This window comes from Cherax quadricarinatus, chromosome 40 (assembly GCF_038502225.1).
Source record: "Cherax quadricarinatus isolate ZL_2023a chromosome 40, ASM3850222v1, whole genome shotgun sequence".
Classification (NCBI taxonomy): domain Eukaryota; kingdom Metazoa; phylum Arthropoda; class Malacostraca; order Decapoda; family Parastacidae; genus Cherax; species Cherax quadricarinatus.
In genome coordinates, this window is record NC_091331.1 from 6,004,801 (window position 1) to 6,027,083 (window position 22,283).

Below are 22,283 nucleotides of genomic sequence, written 5' to 3' on the forward strand. Positions count from 1 at the left end.
GGCCGGCTTCTGGCAAAACGTTTCATCAATAGATATACTGTGAGTCGAATAAGACAGTTTATGGTGCGGTTTACTGTGCTGGTCCAGGATATCTTCCGATGACCAGTGACAAGTACCGGTAGGTTGAGTACAGGGTGGACCGAACCTTCCTGTGGGATTCATCAGGTCTGATGCACTGAACATCTTTTTTCAAGACTGAGGGACGAATAACCTCATACTAATTCTTAACGTCTTCCACCGTCTCCAGTATTATTCTCTGTAATGAACGTATAAAAGCCACTAGTTGGCGAAACGTCTCCACATTAAGAATATGAAAGTATTGTACAGTCGTCTTGTTTATTTTCCCGAGGGTGGCCACAGAACTCATGTTGGTGTAAGTGTTGCGTAATTTTCTTGTCAGTGGCTCATATCTCTTACTTTACATTCTTCTTATTCTCCCAAGACAAACATCTCAAAGATTTACGAGCAAAACCTGTCGGCTTAAGAGAGGCGAGACGTATCGTGAAATGTAAGGCATGTACCCGAGTAATATTCGCCAACACGCATTGGTCAACATGGAAGGTGGTGGACCTGTTTTATACTTATCATATATATATTGTGTTACTGGTTCAGGTTCCTCAAGAATGCTTAAAGGGTAGACAAGGACAGACCATTTTAAAATAAAGGACAATGGACACGGGGGACATTGGTGGTAAAAACGATATGTGAAATAGAAAAGTCAGATTTTCTTTTAATCTCAGGGTGGCTAGGAAGTGGCATAATCTGGATGAGGAAGTGGAGGAGGAGGATTAAGTGGTCTTTATTTGGTATGATACGGAACCAAGAGGCTAGGAGACTGTGTCAGAGACTGTAAATAACTATTACAGCCACAGCTAGATGAGTACAGGTATAGGTATAGGTAAGTGAGTATGGTTAGGTGAGACCAGATAGGTGGATATTACTAGGTGAGTACTGCTATATGGGTACTACTAGGTGAGTATTGCTAGGTGGGTACTACTAGGTGGGTACTACTAAGTGGATACAGCTATGTGAGTACATCTAGGTGAGCACAGTTAGGTGAGTGCACATACCAGCTCCTACATTCAAGCCATAACATGGGCATAGCGTGTTGGTCTACACTATAACCTGGAGTGAGAGAGAAGCGTGAGGCACGCAGAGCCTTCATCATATATAGCAACATTACATCATGTACGTAGCCAATATAATGAACTACCCTGCTTCAACCTCACACACACACACACACACACACACACACACACACACACACACACACACACACACACACACACACACTCACACACACCACACCACACACACCACACACACACCACACACACCCACCACACACACATACACACACACACACACACACACATCTAACACACACACCACCCACACCACACACACCACACACACCACACACACACACCACACACACACACACACACACACACACACCACCCACACACACACACACACACACGCACACGCACACACACGCACACACACACACACACACACACACACACACACCACACACACCACACACACCACACACACCACACACACACACCACACACACACACACACACACACACACACCACACACACACACACACACACACACACACACACACACACACACACACACACACACACACACACACACACACACACACACACGGCACCACCAACACAATTATACCTTATTAATACTTGACTAACATAGACATAATGCGGTTCTCGAGTCATCAGGTACCTCGGTCATTATCAAACCTTGCTAGTAATAATGCAGGTTTACTTCGTTCAAATTAAAAAAAGCGCTAACGCTAGTGTATTTGTCTCTGGTATATTTTACTGCAGTCATTCTCGCCCTGTAGTTACCGCAAGGCAGTAATACTGTTCCCTGCAGTCAGATCCCCTGGGAGATCTTGCGTGTACTAACTACAAGGTCTAGACACCTATATAACATTTCATGCATGATAATAACGAAGAGAATTACCCCGGAGAGGGAAGTATCTTGCCTGTAGTTGCCAGACATGACTGAACGCAAGGTTGAGCCCCGAGCCGTACATAGCACCAAGACGAAGACACAGACACAGAGGACGATGAGCCCAATAACTGTCAAGGCATAGACACAGCAGGCGACGTGCTCATAGCCTCCAACACTCACACACACCAACAACAAATGCGTGAGACAGCTTAATGCACAGTTCTTCATGTTTTCACCACAGTGCCAGTGTACAGGTGAGACAGGCGTCCAATGGGAGGATTTTGGGAGCTCATGGCGAGGTGTATGTGAGATGGAAGCATCAGAAGTTAGCCCCGTCCACTGTTCCCTCCACCACTATTGACTACCTGGCCACTAATACTGTCTTCACCCGCAGCGTATAACAAGTTGCCAAACACCGTCATCAGCTCTGTCCAGAATCATGTCCATGACTCCCATACATAATCTAGATTCAAGAGCTTTTTTACTGTCTCTCACAGAGGGGACGCGAGTACCTATGAGCTTTCTATATGGTCGTGGAGGTTCAAGCAAACAAAGAATTAATAATATAAAGGATGTAAGAGATAATTAGAGAGAGAGAGAGAGGGGGGGGAGAGTGAGATGCGTGAGAGGAATAACACAAAGTAGAGTGTCCCAGCTGCATAATATCACCACAACAACAACGCTGTAATATACAGAAGCTGCGGGTCCTGCTGCTGTAATGACTCCCATGAGCACTAACTTGTGAGAAAGTTGACTTTATCCTCTGCGGTTCACACCTTTTTCTTTCACTTTCATACTTTCGGGAAAACTTTCATTTTAACATATTTCTGATATCATGGACTTGTGCCACACGCGCTCCTTCCGTAAATAATTCAGTGCTTTGTAATTTTATCATAACTTGTGGGAGTTGAATTAGATTTTGAGGGTAAAAAATACAATGGAATTCCTGATATTTTTCAATGCATGGAGGACACGCCCACCCTCACCATCCCTACCACTCCACCTACTAGCACACCTACCCTCACCATCCCTACCACTCCACCTACTAGCACACCTACCCTCACCATCCCTACCACTCCACCTACTACCACACCTACCCTCACCATCCCTACCACTCAACCATCCCTACCACTCCACCTACTACCACACCTACCCTCACCATCCCTACCACTCAACCATCCCTACCACTCCACCTACTACCACACCTACCCTCACCATCCCCACCACCCAACCATCCCTACCACTCCACCTACTACCACACCTACCCTCACCATCCCCACCACCCAACCATCCCTACCACTCCACCTACTACCACAACTACCCTCACCATCCCTACCACTCAACCATCCCTACCACTCCACCTACTACCACACCTACCCTCACCATCCCCACCACCCAACCATCCCTACCACTCCACCTACTACCACACCTACCCTCACGATCCCCACCACCTAACCATCCCTACCACTCCACCTACTAAAACACCTACCCTCACCATCCCTACCACTCCACCTACTACCACACCTACCCTCACCATCCCTACCACTCAACCATCCCTACCACTCCACCTACTACCACACCTACCCTCACCATCTCCACCACCCAACCATCCCTACCACTCCACCTACTACCACACCTACCCTCACCATCCCCACCACCCAACCATCCCTACCACTCCACCTACTACCACACCTACCCTCACCATCCCCACCACCCAACCATCCCTACCACTCCACCTACTAAAACACCTACCCTCACCATCCCTATCACTCCACCTACTACCACACCTACCCTCACCATCCCTACCACTCAACCATCCCTACCACTCCACCTACTACCACACCTACCCTCACCATCTCCACCACCCAACCATCCCTACCACTCCACCTACTACCACACCTACCCTCACCATCCCCACCACCCAACCATCCCTACCACTCCACCTACTACCACACCTACCCTCACCATCCCTACCACTCCACCTACTACCACACCTACCCTCACCATCCCTACCACTCCACCTACTACCACACCTACCCTCACCATCCCTACCACTCCACCTACTACCACACCTACCCTCACCATCCCTACCACTCAACCATCCCTACCACTCCACCTACTACCACACCTACCCTCACCATCCCTACCACTCAACCATCCCTACCACTCAACCATCCCTACCACTCCACCTACTACCACACCTACCCTCACCATCCCTACCACTCCACCTACTACCACACCTACCCTCACCATCCCTACCACTCAACCATCCCTACCACTCCACCTACTACCACACCTACCCTCACCATCCCTACCACTCCACCTACTACCACACCTTCTACCCTCACCATCCCTACCACTCCACCTACTACCACACCTACCCTCACCATCCCTACCACTCCACCTACTACCACACCTACCCTCACCATCCCTACCACTCCACCTACTACCACACCTACCCTCACCATCCCTATCACTCCACCTACTACCACACCTACTACCCTCACCATCCCTACCACTCCACCTACTACCACACCTACCCTCACCATCCCTATCACTCCACCTACTACCACACCTTCTACCCTCACCATCCCTACCACTCCACCTACTACCAAACCTTCTACCCTCACCATCCCTATCACTCCACCTACTACCACACCTTTTACCCTCACCATCCCTATCACTCCACCTACTACCACACCTACCCTCACCATCCCTACCACTCCACCTACTACCACACCTTCTACCCTCACCATCCCTATCACTCCACCTACTACCACACCTTTTACCCTCACCATCCCTATCACTCCACCTACTACCACACCTTCTACCCTCACCATCCCTATCACTCCACCTACTACCACACCTACCCACACCATCCCTACCACTCCACCTACTACCACACCTTCTACCCTCAGCATCCCTACCACTCCACCTACTACCACACCTTCTACCCTCACCATCCCTACCACTCCACCTACTACCACACCTTCTACCCTCACCATCCCTACCACTCCACCTACTACCACACCTTCTACCCTCACCATCCCTACCACTCCACCTACTACCCTCACCATCCCTATCACTCCACCTACTACCACACCTTCTACCCTCACCATCCCTATCACTCCACCTACTACCACACCTTCTACCCTCACCATCCCTACCACTCCACCTACTACCACACCTTCTATCCTCACCATCCCTACCACTCCACCTACTACCCTCACCATCCCTATCACTCCACTTACTACCACACCTTCTACCCTCACCATCCCTATCACTCCACCTACTACCACACCTTTTACCCACACCATCCCTACCACTCCACCTACTACCAAACCTACCCTCACCATCCCTATCACTCCACCTACTACCACAACTTTTACCCTCACCATCCCTATCACTCCACCTACTACCACACCTACCCACACCATCCCTACCACTCCACCTACTACCACACCTTCTACCCTCACCATCCCTACCACTCCACCTACTACCACACCTTCTACCTTCACCATCCCTACCACTCCACCTACTACCACACCTTCTACCCTCACCATCCCTACCACTCCACCTACTACCACACCTTCTACCCTCACCATCATCACATACTACCTTCTACCACCATCCCTACCTACTACCACACCTTCTACCCTCACCATCCTTATCACTCCACCTACTACCACACCTTCTACCCTCACCATCCCTACCACTCCACCTACTACCACACCTTCTACCCTCACCATCCCTACCACTCCACCTACTACCACACCTTCTACCCTCACCATCCTTATCACTCCACCTACTACCACACCTTCTACCCTCACCATCCCTACCACTCCACCTACTACCACACCTTCTACCCTCACCATCCCTACCACTCCACCTACTACCACACCTTCTACCCTCACCATCCCTATCACTCCACCTACTACCACACCTTCTACCCTCACCATCCCTATCACTCCACCTACTACCACACCTTCTACCCTCACCATCCCTATCACTCCACCTACTACCACACCTTCTACCCTCACCATCCCTACCACTCCACCTACTACGACACCTTCTACCCTCACCATCCCTACCACTCCACCTACTACCACACCTTCTACCCTCACCATCCCTATCACTCCACCTACTACCACACCTTCTACCCTCACCATCCCTATCACTCCACCTACTACCACACCTTCTACCCTCACCATCCCTATCACTCCACCTACTACCACACCTTCTACCCTCACCATCCCTATGACTCCACCTACTACCACACCTTCTACCCTCACCATCCCTACCACTCCACCTACTACCACACCTTCTACCCTCACCATCCCTATCACTCCACCTACTACCACACCTTCTACCCTCACCATCCCTACCACTCCACCTACTACCACACATCCTACCTTCACCATCCCACTACCAACCACAACCCCGCTACCTTCATGCCAACCAGCCCTAATGAGCCCCATGCACTAATCTCTCCTCCTCCCCACCTTCCTGGAGCTAGCCCAACATGCAGGGTAACAATGAATATGTCTGTGTCTAGGTCATGCTTTTGAATCAGAGTTTGCAGACTTGGCTTTTAAAGCAAATATCATTTTCCCAAACAAACCGAGCGTACTATTCATTTTTTTACTATACCTTCGCGGAAGTCAGTCTAAACATCACGCAATTTACACATTTCACTGCGTCATATAACATAAACTGTCCATAGGTGCAAAGGAACCCAGGTGAAGAACCTATAGAAGGTAACAGTGGTATTGAAGAGGACCATTACAAGTACCTTAAACGAGGCCAACTGAAGAGGGCCTCAGATGTACACCGAAATATACAATAAGTAGATAATAAAGAAAGGCTTCGAAGAGAAATATTTTAGTCTCTCTCTCTGAGGCCGCTTGAGTATTCCAGTTCTCTTACTAATCCATCTTTTATTAAAGCAAAAATAAATGTACTTTATTAGGTAATGTGGACGACAAAGTTTGAAGGATACATTGATGATACAGAGATGTTGAAAAGTACGATACACGAGATTAGAATGATGATACTTTATTACTTTCTATTTTATTTTTTCCATGTGGGTTCCCCTCTACCATGTGGGCTCCTCTACTAAGTGGATTCCTCTTTACCATGTGGGTTTCTCTCTACCATGTGGGTTTCTCTCTACCATGTGGATTTCTCTCTACCATGTGGGTTTCTCTCTACCATGTGGGTTTCTCTCTACCATGTGGATTTCTCTCTACCATGTGGGTTTCTCTCTACCATGTGGGCTCCTTTCTATCATGTGGGTTCTCCTCTACCATGTGGGCTCCCTTCTACCGTGTAGGATCCTCTCTATTATGTGGGTTCATCTGTACCATATGGATTCCCCTCTATCATGTGGGTTCCTCTCTGCCATGTGGGTTCCTCTCTGTCATGTGGGTTCCCTTGTACCAAAACATTTAGGCTAGACAGGATTACCCTGCATCACATCACATTACGTCAGTGTCAGAAGGTCAGGTCAGAAGGTCAGCTCACGTTGCTAGCTTTGCTTTGGTACCAAATAATGCATAAAGTTGTAGATTTTTGTTTTTCAGAAAATCGGTTTCATATGATTGCTTATGTTAAGAGCAAGACGAGAAAGCAAATTCTCCAACACTTGCTGTGTCTGTTTACTTGTGACTGTTCACTTGTGTTTGACTTTATTGGGTTATCCTAGGTAAGTTACCCATAATTACCCTGCAATCTATTGTAAATCGACTGTTTTACGGAGAATCCCGGAGGAGACTCTGAAGACCCCAGTGAATATAAGCCGCACTGATCGGTTTCCGTGGGTAATCCTGGACCTTTAATCTTCCGGGGGTTAATAATTATCCAAAGAAAGTCTTCCACCTATCAGTGAGTTACCTATCACCACCACCACCACCTGCACCACCTGCACTCACCTGAATGAGCACAGGTCTGCCTGACCATCACCACCACCTTCCGCCTCACCTAATGCAGTTCTTCCTAAACGCTATTTTGAAAACGCACTTAATTATTCAGTGGACGATGCTATAAGAACATAAGAAAGAAGGAACACTGCAACAGGCCTACTGGCCCATGCGAGGCAGGTCCATGACAAGCCTCGGTTTAGACCAATGGCCCACCCAGTCAGGTCACCTCCACTTGAGGAAGAAGCACGGCATCTGACCCAGTAGCACCAGCTAGTCAGGTCCAACTCACACCCACCCACACCCACTCATGTATTTATCTAACCTATTTTTAAAACTACACAACGTCTTAGCTTCTATAATGGTACTCGGGAGTTTGTTCCAATCATCCACAACTCTATTACCAAACCAGCGCTTTCCTATATCCTTCCTGAATCTGAATTTTTCCAGCTTAAAACCATTGCTGCGAGTCCTGTCCAGGCTAGATATTTTTAGCACGCTATTTACATCCCCTTTATTCATTCTTGTTTTCCATTTATACACCTCAATCATATCTTCCCCTAATTCTACGCCTTTCTAGAGAGTGCAGATTCAGGGCCCTCAGCCTATTCTCATAGTCAAGATTTCTGATACATGGGATCAACTTTGTCATCCTCCTCTGTACGTTTTCCAATGCAGCATAATCTAAATGAGGCCTAACCAGGTTGAAAAACAACCTGAGGATTTCTATTATTTATGCTTCTTGATAAGGAGCCAAGGATTCTGTTAGCTTTATTGCGAACACTAATGCACTGTTGTCTTGGTTTTAGATTACTGCTAACCAGAACTCCTAAATCCTTTTCGCAATCAGTAATATTAAGATCTACATTAGTTTATATGTGGCAGGCGGTCGTAAGTAATGATACAGGGAAGCTGTTTTCTTCTGCATTATTATTATCTTCCATTTACAACTGTGAAATTAATACCCAGAAGGCCACCAGTTCACGCAGACAGTCCGAGGGACATTTCCTGCGGAATATTGAAGGATCGCAGGACCTTGGGGCAGCGTCAGTTGCAGGGCAGCGAAGGCGCAATGCAGATTATTGTTGTTTAAAGGCTATTCAGGCTATTATTTGACATCCCTTCAGAGCTATTGTAGGATAACATTGCAAGGTTGATGACAGGGCTTCCTTAGAAATCAATTACAAGGTCTTTCTTAACATGCATTTTTTTGCCATAATCTTGAAGATATATTGCACGACATTCCCATGAAATGCATTTTACATAAAAAAAAGACATTCCTTGAGATTCATTCCAGGATACTCTTTCAAGGTCGACTAAAGAACATTATAGTGAATTAATGACATTCTTCACACGGAATTTTACAGCATTTTTTCTAAAGGACATTGTAGGGAATTCCACCCAGTCATACATTGTAAAGAGTAATGACTAACTCACGAAATCGTAATGACACGATTGCAAGCAAACCATACCCCGGCCGGGATTGAACCCGCGGGTTCAATCCCGGCCGGGGTATGGTTAGTAATGACTAAGTTTGTATTTGAACATTCAATGCGAATATTTCGGTTCATTTAGTAACATTAAGTAGTATGAATTGCAGGTGTCATTACACGTATGTAGAATGCTACCCCAAGTGTACCTAACTTGTTGCCAGAGGTTGACACACAGGAAGATTTCAGAGGTGTGCAGCGGACTAGCAGATGCTACAATCATCTCTAGAAACCGAAGGAAAAATTCTTTTAGTGTATATGAGACCAATTCTTAGGTACACAGCACCGGTGTAGAGCCCACATCTAGCACAGCGCCGGAGTGGAGCCCACATCTAGCACAGCACCGGAGTGGAACCTACATCTAGCACAGCACCGGAGTGGAACCTACATCTAGCACAGCACCAGGGTGGAGGCTACATCTAGCACAGCACCGGTGTGGAACCCACATCTAGCAGAGCACCGGTATTTAACCCATATCTAGCAAAGCACCGGCGTGGAACCCAGGTCTAGCGCAGTACATAAAAGCCAGAGATAGCACAGGAGGTTCATCACTGGAGAGGACTATCGCGTGACCGTCGTCTCATGACAGTAAGACCAGAAATTAAGAGTAGACACAGTTGTGACTTGTAAGTATTCCATGACAGGAAACACAGTGGACACCAATAGACTGTGCAGTGTCATTATGAGATCTTACATCAACGCTGAAAATAAATGAATCAAAGAAACATTAGGAAGTATTTTCAGGGTTGAAAAAAAAATATCTCGAGAGAGTAACATTGCTTAATATAAAACAATTTAGGTCTGTTAATTCCTGTATATATCAGACATACCTGAAATGCTATGCATGTGTGCGTTATTCTTTGTAAGAAATATGCACTGTTAGCTATTGTAAGTAATGAATCTTCTCGCGAAATAAAGTTATTATTAAAGGCTAGTATTATAGTCCATTATATATATATATATATATATATATATATATATATATATATATATATATATATATATATATATATATATATATATATATATATATATATATATATATATATTTGTAACTACGAACGAGTGGTATTGATCAATAACAACACTGCGCTAGCCAAGGATTCGAGCCATATGTTGTACTGGCCTGCCCCATGGTAAGCGAGAACCACATGACGCTTTAAACCACAGGACTACCCAACCCTACAAGAATGGCGCAGCCAGTAATGCTAGCTGTTGGGCCTCCATCCGAGGGCATACGGAGGTGTGGGAGCTTCTAATCTAATTTCATTCTCATCCCTGTTTGGTGTACTAGCCTCACGAGCAGCTAGTACACCAAACAGGGATGAGAATGAAGTTAGCTTAGAAGCTCCCACACCTCTGTATGTCCTCGGATGGCGGCCCAACAGCTAGCTGTGTGGTGGCTGCGCCATTCTTGCAGGGTTGGGTGGTCCTGTGGTTTAAAGCGTCATGTGGTTCTCGCTTACCATGAGGCAGGCCAGTACAACATGGGTTCGACTCCTTGGCTAGCGCAGTGTGGTTATTGATATATATATATATATATATATATATATATATATATATATATATATATATATATATATATATATATATATATATATATATATATATATGCAAGGAATTCGCAAGAGCAAGCGAAATATACACAAACACTGATCTCTGGCCGAAAGAGACTCGAACCTACGAACCTTGGAACAAGGTGTGTGTAATGTATGGGGCCACATTAGCTTGCATAAAAAAAATAATAAGAGCACTGAGTGAAAGACAAATATGGAAATCACAAGCAATAAGCGGAATAACAGGCAAATTGCTACAATAGACAAAGGACTTATTTTTTCTAAAAGAGAAATGTGTAAAACGATAGGAAAAAATGTCCTAATGGGATAACAATATCAGAGAGAGAGGTCTCACAGGGTCAATAATGGCCATATTATATTTGGAATTTCTGAAAAGCGATTTACCGTTAGGAATAAATGATTATAAGAATGTAGAGGCAAAAAAATCATATGTTAAGTAATATATATAACAAAGACCGATTTTTTTTTTACGGTATATTAAAATTGGTAGTTTGAGCTAGTGGAATGATGAATAGAAGACTGGAGTCAAGATGATGATGAGTGCAACGTAATGGAGGTACTAGAAAACGTAAACAATGAGAGCAAACAGAAAGATGGTCGAGAGGCTCGAATCTTGGCCCTGGTTACCAGCAGCAGCTCCAGTGCTTTACCACTGAGCTACGGGAGTTCAGAGAGAGAGAGAGAGAGAGAGAGAGAGAGAGAGAGAGAGAGAGAGAGAGAGAGAGAGATGAACCACTTTAAAACAACCTTCAGTTATCTGAGTTGTCACACTGAACACGGTGCTCACAGTGCACGTTGGTAAAAGTGCACGGTGCTCACAGTGCACGTTGGTAAAAGTGCACGGTGCTCACAGTGCACGGTACTCACAGTGCACGGTGCTCACAGTGCACGGTGCTCACAGTGCAGGGTACTAAAAGTGCATGGTGCTCACAGTGCACGGTGCTCACAGTGCACGGTACTAAAAGTGCACGGTGCTAAAAGTGCACGGTGCTAAAAGTGCACGGTGCTCACAGTGCACGGTGCTCACAGTGCACGGTGCTCACAGTGAATGGTGCTCACAGTGCACGTTAGTAAAAGTGCACGGTGCTCACAGTACACGTTGGTAAAAGTGCACGGTGCTCACAGTGCACGGTGCTAAAAGTGCACGGTGCTCACAGTGCACGGTGCTCACAGTGCACGGTGCTCACAGTGCACGGTGCTCACAGTGCATGGTGCTCACAGTGCACGGTACTCACAGTGCACGGTGCTCACAGTGCACGGTGCTCACAGTGCACGGTGCTCACAGTGCACGGTACTAAAAGTGCAAGGTGCTCACAGTGCACGTTGCTAAAAGTGCACGGTACTAAAAGTGCACGGTGCTAAAAGTGCACGGTGCTAAAAGTGCACGGTGCTCACAGTGCACGGTGCTAAAAGTGCACGGTGCTCACAGTGCACGTTGGTAAAAGTGCACGGTGCTCACAGTGCACGTTGGTAAAAGTGCACGGTGCTCACAGTGCACGTTGGTAAAAGTGCACGGTGCTCACAGTGCACGTTAGTAAAAGTGCACGGTGCTCACAGTACACGTTGGTAAAAGTGCACGGTGCTCACAGTGCACGGCACTCACAGTGCACGGTGCTCACAGTGCACGGTGCTCACAGTGCACGGTGCTCACAGTGCACGGTACTAAAAGTGCATGGTGCTCACAGTGCACGGTGCTCACAGTGCACGGTACTAAAAGTGCACGGTGCTAAAAGTGCACGGTGCTAAAAGTGCACGGTGCTCACAGTGCACGGTGCTAAAAGTGCACGGTGCTCACAGTGCACGGTGCTCACAGTGCACGGTGCTCACAGTGCACGGTGCTCACAGTGCACGGTACTCACAGTGCACGGTGCTCACAGTGCACGGTGCTCACAGTGCACGGTGCTCACAGTGCACGGTACTAAAAGTGCAAGGTGCTCACAGTGCACGGTGCTCACAGTGCACGGTACTAAAAGTGCACGGTGCTAAAAGTGCACGGTGCTAAAAGTGCACGGTGCTCACAGTGCACGTGCTAAAAGTGCACGGTGCTCACAGTGCACGGCGCTAAAAGTGCACGGTGCTCACAGTGCACGTTGGTAAAAGTGCACGGTGCTCACAGTGCACGGTGCTAAAAGTGCACGGTGCTCACAGTGCACGGTGCTAAAAATGCACTGTGCTCACAGTGCACGTTGCTAAAAGTGCACGATGCTCACAATGCACGGTTCTAAAAGTACACGGTGCACTTCAGTTGCAATGAGAAGCTTCAGTGTGGGGGTCCACATCCACAAACATTGTTAACTTAATATAAAGAAAATATCCAAAGATTTGCAACAAAATGGTTCTTAAAACTGTGAGAGAAGAAGAAGGTTGCAGACTGTCTGGAAAACACTAAAAGTCTCCTGGACGACAAAGAGGAAGAAGAGAGGAGCCACTGAAACCACACGTGGGATCATCAATGATTACGAGGCAATAAAGACGATTTTGAACGCGCTCAACATAGAGAATAAAAGGCCAGTATTGAAAACTTTGGGAAAATAGAAGCCAAAAAGATTCGGGAAGGTATTTCTTCACGAAGCGAGTGGTAGACTGATAGACTGTGAAAGTAGTAAGAGGTAGAGGGGAAGTATTTATTTGTGAACTGAGGTATAGACTGATAGATTGGAATCTATGTGAAGGTAGTAAGAGGTAGAAGGGAAGTATTTATTTGTGAACTGAGGGATAGACTGATAGACTGGGATCCATGTGCAGAGAGAAGGAAGTACAGCAACTGAAAACTTAAATAAAAAAGGCGAAACTGAAAACGTCATAGAAGACTCCAGGAGCAGATTTCTGATCCTTGTGCTACAATAAGTAATCAGAAACAGGTAATAACACACACGGAAACACGCAGGGAATTACGTATTTTTCATTCTTAATTCTCCCTCATAAAATTACATCCTTTACACGAACAGAAAATTAGACATGGAACACGAAGGATCTATAGTTTCAACATCTACAAAAAATGTAATGTGACATAGATACTTCATAAAAAAAGTTGTACGGACGAGTGTGAGGCTCTATAAAGTTTAGGAATTGTATAATAAGTTTAAATTCATACTAACTTCGCGCTCTTTCTCACTCTTCTACATTCCCTCACACTCCTATACACACCCTATATACACCCTATATACACTCCTATACACACCCTCATACACTCCCTCACAGTCCTTCACACTCCCTGACTCCTTCATACTCCCCTACACTCCCTCATCCTCTGTCACAAGTCCCTCAGAGCAGTGGAATCAGGTAGCATGCTAAGTTTCTCTGCCTTATTGACAAAATAATAACCTGCACGATATCTGTCACATGGGGAATGGTGCGCCTCGTTAATGACCTACGAAACTTCAACTGGGAAGTTAACGTGGGTGGTATTAAGAGCGTAGAGAGCCATGGTAAGACAGGGCAACACCACCTCACTGTACCGGCTCACGCCACGGTAATTCCTCCATAACTTACTCTATAAGACAATCGAGAAAAAATAAAACTTTTGTACGGGACCCTTAATAAAAACTTACTTATTTACCTTACTTATTTACTCACTTACTTGTATAGTTATATTCTTACGTTTATATTTACTTACATCCTTACTTATATATTTACTTTACTTATTCTTGTAGCGTCCATGCATGACCTTGCACACCCAGTGCAGTGTTCGCCCCAGTGATGTTTGCTTCCCACAAGTCCATTAACCTCTGGGGTTATTGACCGCGTGCTTGTCCCCGGGGTTGCTGGTCCCGTGTCTCTACCCGGGGTTATTAACCCCGTGTTTGTCATTAAGATTATTAGCTCCGGGTCAGGGTCTGAGGTCACTTCCCTCGTGTTTCTCCCTGGGTTATTGACCTTTTGTTTTCCTCCTGGAGGTAAATTCAATACACAGTTGCAGAAGTAAGAATGATACAGCCCAGGAGGATTGTATCATACAGTTCAATAGGATTGTATGGAGTGATTTCTGTCAAGGGAGCTTGAGAAGCCGGGTCAGGAGCCGTAACTCGACCCCAGTAAACACAAATCGGTGAATAGCTTTAGTTTCTCCTTAAATGCTGAAGAAAGTGGGGTTTAGTGTAGTAAAATCAAGGGAAAAACTTATTAGATTTCAATGCCTGTGTGTTTATGTGTAAATACGAGTGGTCAAGTTGTAGACTCCCCGCCTTGACGAGTTCTTATGTATGCGACGGGCATAGGGTTGTTTTGACATTCACCTTGTAGCAATGGGAGGTTGAGTCTTAGCTCCTGGACCTGCCTCTCAAGTACCCACAGTCATACAGCAATCCTGGCCTCGTGAGTTCTATCATTCTCATAAAACTGTGTATGATCTACACTTTCACCACAACTTTAGTAATGACATTCCATTACACATATCCCGTCATGTGTGTATATACTAGTTATGTTACATATGTTGGTAAAAATGTACTTTTGAGCGCCATATATCCATGTGTTAGTGAGTGGTTGGTATTACTTTATTGTAAGATAACTTATGGTTGGAGGTCCCACTGACTTTAGATACTCCAGCAACTGTATCAGCATGTATTGTGCTTCAGTAAGCTGCCTATACCGTCCCACCAACCATGGAGACATATGTACAATACACATTAAACCCTACACCAGAAAGCCTGCCTCAGTGACACTGCACTTGATATTCTCAGCAGCGTGAGGGACCAGAGTGCTCCGCAGACATAAGACAAACTCTACCCAAGACAATACACTTAAGGAAACTGGAACAATACCTGCTATTAGACTGAGTGCTTCTCGTCTGTACACCACTCATCCTTGGCTTACACACACACACGGACACACACACACACACACACACACACACACACACACACACACACACACACACACACACACACACACACACCTGGTCAAACACGTCAAGAAATTAGAGAAAGTGCAAAGGTTTGCAACAAGGCTAGTTCCAGAGCTAAGGGGAATGTCCTACGAAGAAAGGTTAAGGGAAATCGGTCTGACGACACTGGAGGACAGGAGGGTCAGGGGAGACATGATAACGACATACAAAATACTGTGTGGAATAGACAAGGTGGACAGAAACAGGATGTTCCAGAGATGGGACACAGAAACAAGGGGTCACAATTGGAAGGTGAAGACTCAGATGAGTCAAAGGGATGTTAAGAAGTATTTCTTCAGCCACAGAGTTGTTAGGAAGTGGAATAATCTGGCAAGCGATGTAGTTTTAAGGCGAGGTATGATAAAGCTCATGGAGCAAGGAGTGGGAGGACCCAGTAGCGGTCAGTGAAAAGGAGGGGCCAGGAGCTGAGTTTCGACCCCTGCAACCACAATTAGGTGAGTACACACACACACATACACACACACACACACACACACACACACACACACACACACACACACACACACACACACACACACACACACACACACACACACACACACACACACGCTCTAGTGCATCCAAATAAATACACATGAATGGAAAACACTTGATCGCGAGCACCTACGTTCGTCAGAAGATGGGCAGCTGGTACTGTGTCACACAGCTGGTGTTGTTGGCCACAGAAGTGGTTGGCAGCTGGTGTTGTGGGCTACACAAGTGGTGGCAGCTGGTGTTCTGTCACACAGCTAGTGGGCAGGTGGTGTTATGGGCCACAGAAGTGGTGGGCAGCTGGCACTGTGGGCCACACTAATGGTGGGCAGGTGGTGTTGTGGGCCATACAGGTGGTAAGCAGCTGGTGTTGTGGGCCATACAAGTGGTGTTGTACACAAGAGTGCCTCGCTGCCTCTGGTCAAGGCATGACCAACACAGTGGCGACCAGCTCCAGCACCATCATTATACTAACTCACACAGACGGGACAATCACTGGTCTGACCCACATAATACATCTACCCTTAACTATCCAGGACAAAGCCAGGAATATAAGGCACATACGGCTCATGACTTGCGCCAGAACAAGTAAATGCATACAAACACACAATCACAAAAATGGTATATTCAGGAGCAGCAACACGAGAAACTCAACCACATCTTGCAAATTATAGTAATATATGCATGAAGGACTGACATTGTTCGAGGAGTAATGATCAGAGTAATGGAGTCCGGACAGCGAGGCGTCTAGTGTATATACACAAAACTACGTGACTTGTAGCAGTCGAGTAAGAACCAGGTTGGATTCCCAGGTGAAGCAAGAACTGTAGACAAGTCTACGGACACCTGCTGTCCGTGTTCTACTAGAAATAAATAGGTACCGTGACATCAATGGACTGTTGTGGAAGGCATCTTGGTAAAGTGCATGAAGGACCTCAATGGAAATAGGCCACACTGCTTGATTTTATTGGGTCACCTTTTTTTTTTTTTAATTTTACCTTGTACCCAACAACACTGAATCAATATTAAACAAGGAAAGTTTACGAGTTAATAACAACATTGGCAGGTTTCTCTTAAAATAAACCATGAAACAGAATGGTTTCTCAGGAAAAAAAAGGATGAAGTCTGTCAGCCTGAGCTGAGACTCTTCAGTAAGACGATACGGCTGCCATCAAACATTCCACTACGAGTTCATTAGCTACAGCAGCTTCAAAGGGTTCCTCCCAGAAGAGCTGGAGTCACTTTTACTCCGGAATTATTCCTCCTCGTGAGGAAATGGTTATGTTGTTTCTTAGAGAGGTTGTGTACTGGGGATATCGTGTCTTAGGGAGGTTGTGTCCTCGGGCAGTCGTGCTCTAAAGAAATAGTGTCTTGGGGAATAGTTTCCTGGGGAGCTTGTGTCCTGGGGGTTGGTCTCCTCGGGAGGTTGTATTCTGGGAAGGTCGTGTCCTCGGGAGGTTGTGTTCTGTGGGTCGTGGCCTGGGAAGGTCGTGCCCTGGGCAGGTCGTGTTCTGGGGAGGTCGTGTCCTGGGGAGGTCGTGTTCTAGGGAGGTTGTCCTCTGAAGGTCGTGTCCTCTGGAGGTCGCGTCTTGGGAAGGTTATATCCAGGGGAGGTTGTGTTCTGGAATACTGGGACTGACAGTGTCCTGGGAGACTAGTAGTGTCCTGAGGACTGACAGTGCCGTCGGGGACTGGCAGTATACTGGGGAATTGGCAGTGTCCTGGGGAACTGACAATGTCCTGGGGGACTGCCAGTGTCCTGGAGGACTGAGAGTGTCCTGGGAACTGGCAGTGTCCTGGAGGACTGACAGTGTCCTGGGGGTCTGCGTCCAGAGGAAGAAAGGCTGAACACAGCAGGTTACCGCCTGGGCTATTTTTATCAAAGTTTATATGCTCAGCCAACTACATTATGTTTATGCATCTTGCATGAGGCCGCTGCTAAACTATTACCTCAGGGGTAGGGAACTAGCCTCACAACCGAAAGCTACCAGGTTCAATCTCCTGGTAAATCGAATCGTATGAGCACATCTCCTTACACCTGCTCGATTGCTAGCCCACTCAGCTCACACACTGAGGTCTGGGAGTCGATCCCCAGTACGAGTGGAAACGTTAGGACGTATTTCCTGAAGACACCTACTGTCCATGCTCATCTATCGGTAAAATAAGTACCTGGGTGTTAGTCGACTGGTGTGGGTCGCATCCTGGGGACAAAACTGACCTAATTTGCCCGAAATACTCTGCATAACAAGGAGCTTTCTATATACTAGTATATCATTGATGTCAATTAGGCCTGTATACCTTCTACATGTACATTTAGAAATAAAGATTATTCTTATTCTTATTCTTATTATTATTATTATTATTATTATTATTATTATTATTATTATTATTATTATTATTATTATTGCTGTTGTTATTTATTTTATTATTAACACATTGGCCGTTTCCCACCAATTATTATTATTATTATTATTATTATTATTATTATTATTATTATTATTATTATAGTTACTTAAGTGTTAGACAACTCCTGTACATTGCTACGAGACAAAACCTATAAAATGACCCAACGAAAAAAAGCCACATTGCTTGGTTTGCTGGGATCACCAGACCGTCATCAGTATCAAGGCACGAACCTTGGATCACCAGACCTTCACCAGTATCAAGGCACGAACCTTGGATCACCAGACCTTCACCAGTATCAAGGCACGAACCTTGGATCACCAGACCTTCACCAGTATCAAGGCACGAACCTTGGATCACCAGACCTTCACCAGTATCAAGGCACGAACCTTGGATCACCAGACCTTCACCAGTATCAAGGCACGAACCTTGGATCACCAGACCTTCACCAGTATCAAGGCACGAACCTTGGATCACCAGACCTTCACCAGTATCAAGGCACGAACCTTGGATCACCAGACCTTCACCAGTATCAAGGCACGAACCTTGGATCACCAGACCTTCACCAGTATCAAGGCACGAACCTTGGATCACCAGACCGTCACCATCATCATCATGAAGGTATCTAAGGTGAAGTAAATCACTAACGAACTTATTTTTCCCTTCCGTCTCAGTATCACGGAGAAATTTCTGAACACTTACAAGTGTGCACATCTCCAACCGCATTATTATTAACTACGCCCCTAATTTATCCCGCAGTACTTATTTACGAATGGATAATTACAAGAGCTGGAGACGGACCAGACGCTGAAACAAGACAAACTCGTCACAAAGGAGTGAAAGCACTGACTAGCTGATGGCAACAAAACAACACAGTCGTTCAGAATTTCCCTTGTTGCTTAAAATCTCTGTGACCTCTGTGTGAGGCCGAGATAGAGGTCGACTCTATGATTGTAGAGGAAAAAATATCACAGGGAGTAAAGGGCTTGGGAGCCATGATGCAAGTTAGATTTAATACAATGTAATCAGTTATTATTATTATTATTATTATTAAAGATTCGCCGGTATTCTCCCGGCCCGGGCCTTTTCCAAGTGGTGGCCCGGCCTTGGCTCCCTCTTTAGGGAGTGTCTGAGACCTAAGTCTCCCATGGGAGGAGGCACAAGTACCTCCTCATCTTTGGGACCAACTGTCCCCAGGCCTAGCCACAAGCTAGGCCTCTCTGGTCTGCCATCCCCGCCCCAAGGGGGCTAATGGGAATGACATTCTTATGAGCTAAAGGCTCGGACTCAGGCACCTACCCTACCCTAGAAGGATTAGGCATGGTGTCGATCATGTATGTAATCAGTGTTAAGCAGGTCTACCTTATATAGCCTATTATTCTTGAAGCTAACCTAGCCTAATTTAATGTGATAGTATGATGTCAGTGTCGTCCCAGCACCAACAACAGAAACCGTTCAGAATATTTTTTAAAGGATTTTATTTCAAGAGTTTGTTTATTAATGAAATTTATGACTTTTCCGTGGCTTTATTGTTATTGTGACCTTTTTTATTTTACTCTGTCACCGAGTCCAATGGTGATTATATACCTGCTGACCAGGTGCCTTATTAGTGCCACAGGTCAAAATATAATTGTTATTATTATGATTATTATATTCACATAAAATGCTAGACGCGTATGCGTCGTTCAGCGGTGGTCGTCCCTCTGACCTGACCTGAACTGACCACCTCCTGGAATATAGAACCAACTAAATTGTACAAAATGAGGTCACAGCAGTTTTTTTTAACTCGGGATTGAGGTCGTAGCCATGATGAAAAGTGACATCATAATAGATGCTTTGCTACCACAGATTGTCATTCTAAATTATGAGGTAAGGAAGGAAGAACTCTTCAGATATTTCAAGATATTTACCCGAAGTTACATCATATATATATATATATATATATATATATATATATATATATATATATATATATATATATATATATATATATATATATATACATATACATATATATATATATATATATATATATATATATATATATATATATATATATATATATATATATATATATATATACATATACATATATATATATATATATATATATATATATATATATATATATATATATATATATATATATATATATATATATATATATATATATATATATAAATTTCTGTTTGTACATACTTGTATCAGAGACGTAAATGAACATTACCTTGTTAATGAGAGATGATTTGTGCTTGAAGGTGGTTAGAACCATTCAGCGCAGAATGGGCGGCACTTGTTCAGGACGTAGCAGATACAAGTTCAAGGATGGAACGGCAAAAGTAGAATTCAGAAGCTGGGTACTGGCGATCAATGAGCATTCATTCCCCTTCTAGGTTACGATGGAAGCCGCGGTCATCTGTCCCAGCAGCTACACCTCTTGCTCGCAAACATCAACATCTCCAATACAGTAATGGGGTCACTGTGACCCCCCTGAAGTTGGATCCGGGTGAAGGTGGAGGTCAAGATCCCCCCAGGGGTCACTTGAGGTCAACGCAGCGGCCTGGAAGAAGTTCAGGCAGAGAGGTCAAATACATCGATATTAACAATGACTTTATGTTGTGTGGGTGGCGACACAACTCACGCACACACACACACACACACACACACACACACACAGTCCTAGGACCGGTGCTGTTTCTGGTATTTGTGATGAGAAGAATTAAATCGGACGAGGATGAGGCAGGACTGCAAAGAGACCTGGACAGACTGGACATGTGGTCCAGTAACTGGCTTCTCGAATTCAATCCAGCCAAATGCAAAGTCATGAAGATTGGGGAGGGGCAAAGAAGACCGCAGACAGAGTATAGGCTAGGTGGACAAAGACTACAGACCTCACTCAGGGAGAAAGACCTTGGGGTGACCATAACACCGAGCACATCACCGGAGGCACACATCAACCAAATAACCGCTGCAGCATACGGGCGCCTGGCAAACCTGAGAATAGCGTTCCGATACCTTAATAAGGAATCGTTCAAGACACTGTACACTGTGTATGTTAGGCCCATACTGGAGTATGCAGCACCAGTCTGGAACCCACACCTGGTCAAGCACGTCAAGAAGTTAGAGAAAGTACAAAAGTTTGCAACAAGGCTAGTCTCAGAGCTCAAGGGAATGTCGTACGAGGAAAGGTTAAGGGAAATCGGACTGACGACACTGGAGGACAGAAGGGTCAGGGGAGACATGATAACGACATACATATACTGCGGGGAATAGACAAGGTGGACAGAGATAGGATGTTCCAGAGAGGGGACACAGGGACAAGGGGTCACAACTGGAAGCTGAAGAGTCAGACGAGTCACAGGGACGTTAGGAAGTATTTCTTCAGTCATAGAGTTGTCAGGAAGTGGAATAGCCTAGCAAGTGAAGTAGTGGAGGCAGGAACCATACATAGTTTTAAGAAGAGGTATGACAAAGCTCAGGAAGCAGAGAGAGGATCCAGTAGCGATCAGTGAAGAGGCGGGGCCAGGA

The 22,283-nt window shown here is 45.4% G+C and overlaps 1 protein-coding gene across 4 annotated transcripts in view; it reads right to left on the bottom strand.

Moving 5' to 3' along the window:
* The window catches only part of LOC128687375 (uncharacterized), an 82,586-nt gene that overhangs the window by 38,312 nt on the left and 21,991 nt on the right, over window positions 1-22,283 (bottom strand). For 2 of the 4 annotated variants that reach the window (XM_053774818.2, XM_070092659.1), the window contains exon 2: window positions 20,983-21,315. The exons of 1 other annotated variant lie outside the window; for it this stretch is intronic. Coding sequence is in view for 1 of the 3 variants with exons in the window: in XM_070092661.1 (XP_069948762.1) it covers window positions 2,003-2,075 (73 nt within the window). In the remaining 2 variants the exon portion in view is untranslated. Of the gene's footprint in view, window positions 1-2,002; window positions 2,154-20,982; window positions 21,316-22,283 lie in introns of those variants that run through there. One more of the 4 variants, XM_070092661.1, reaches the window with a different exon arrangement.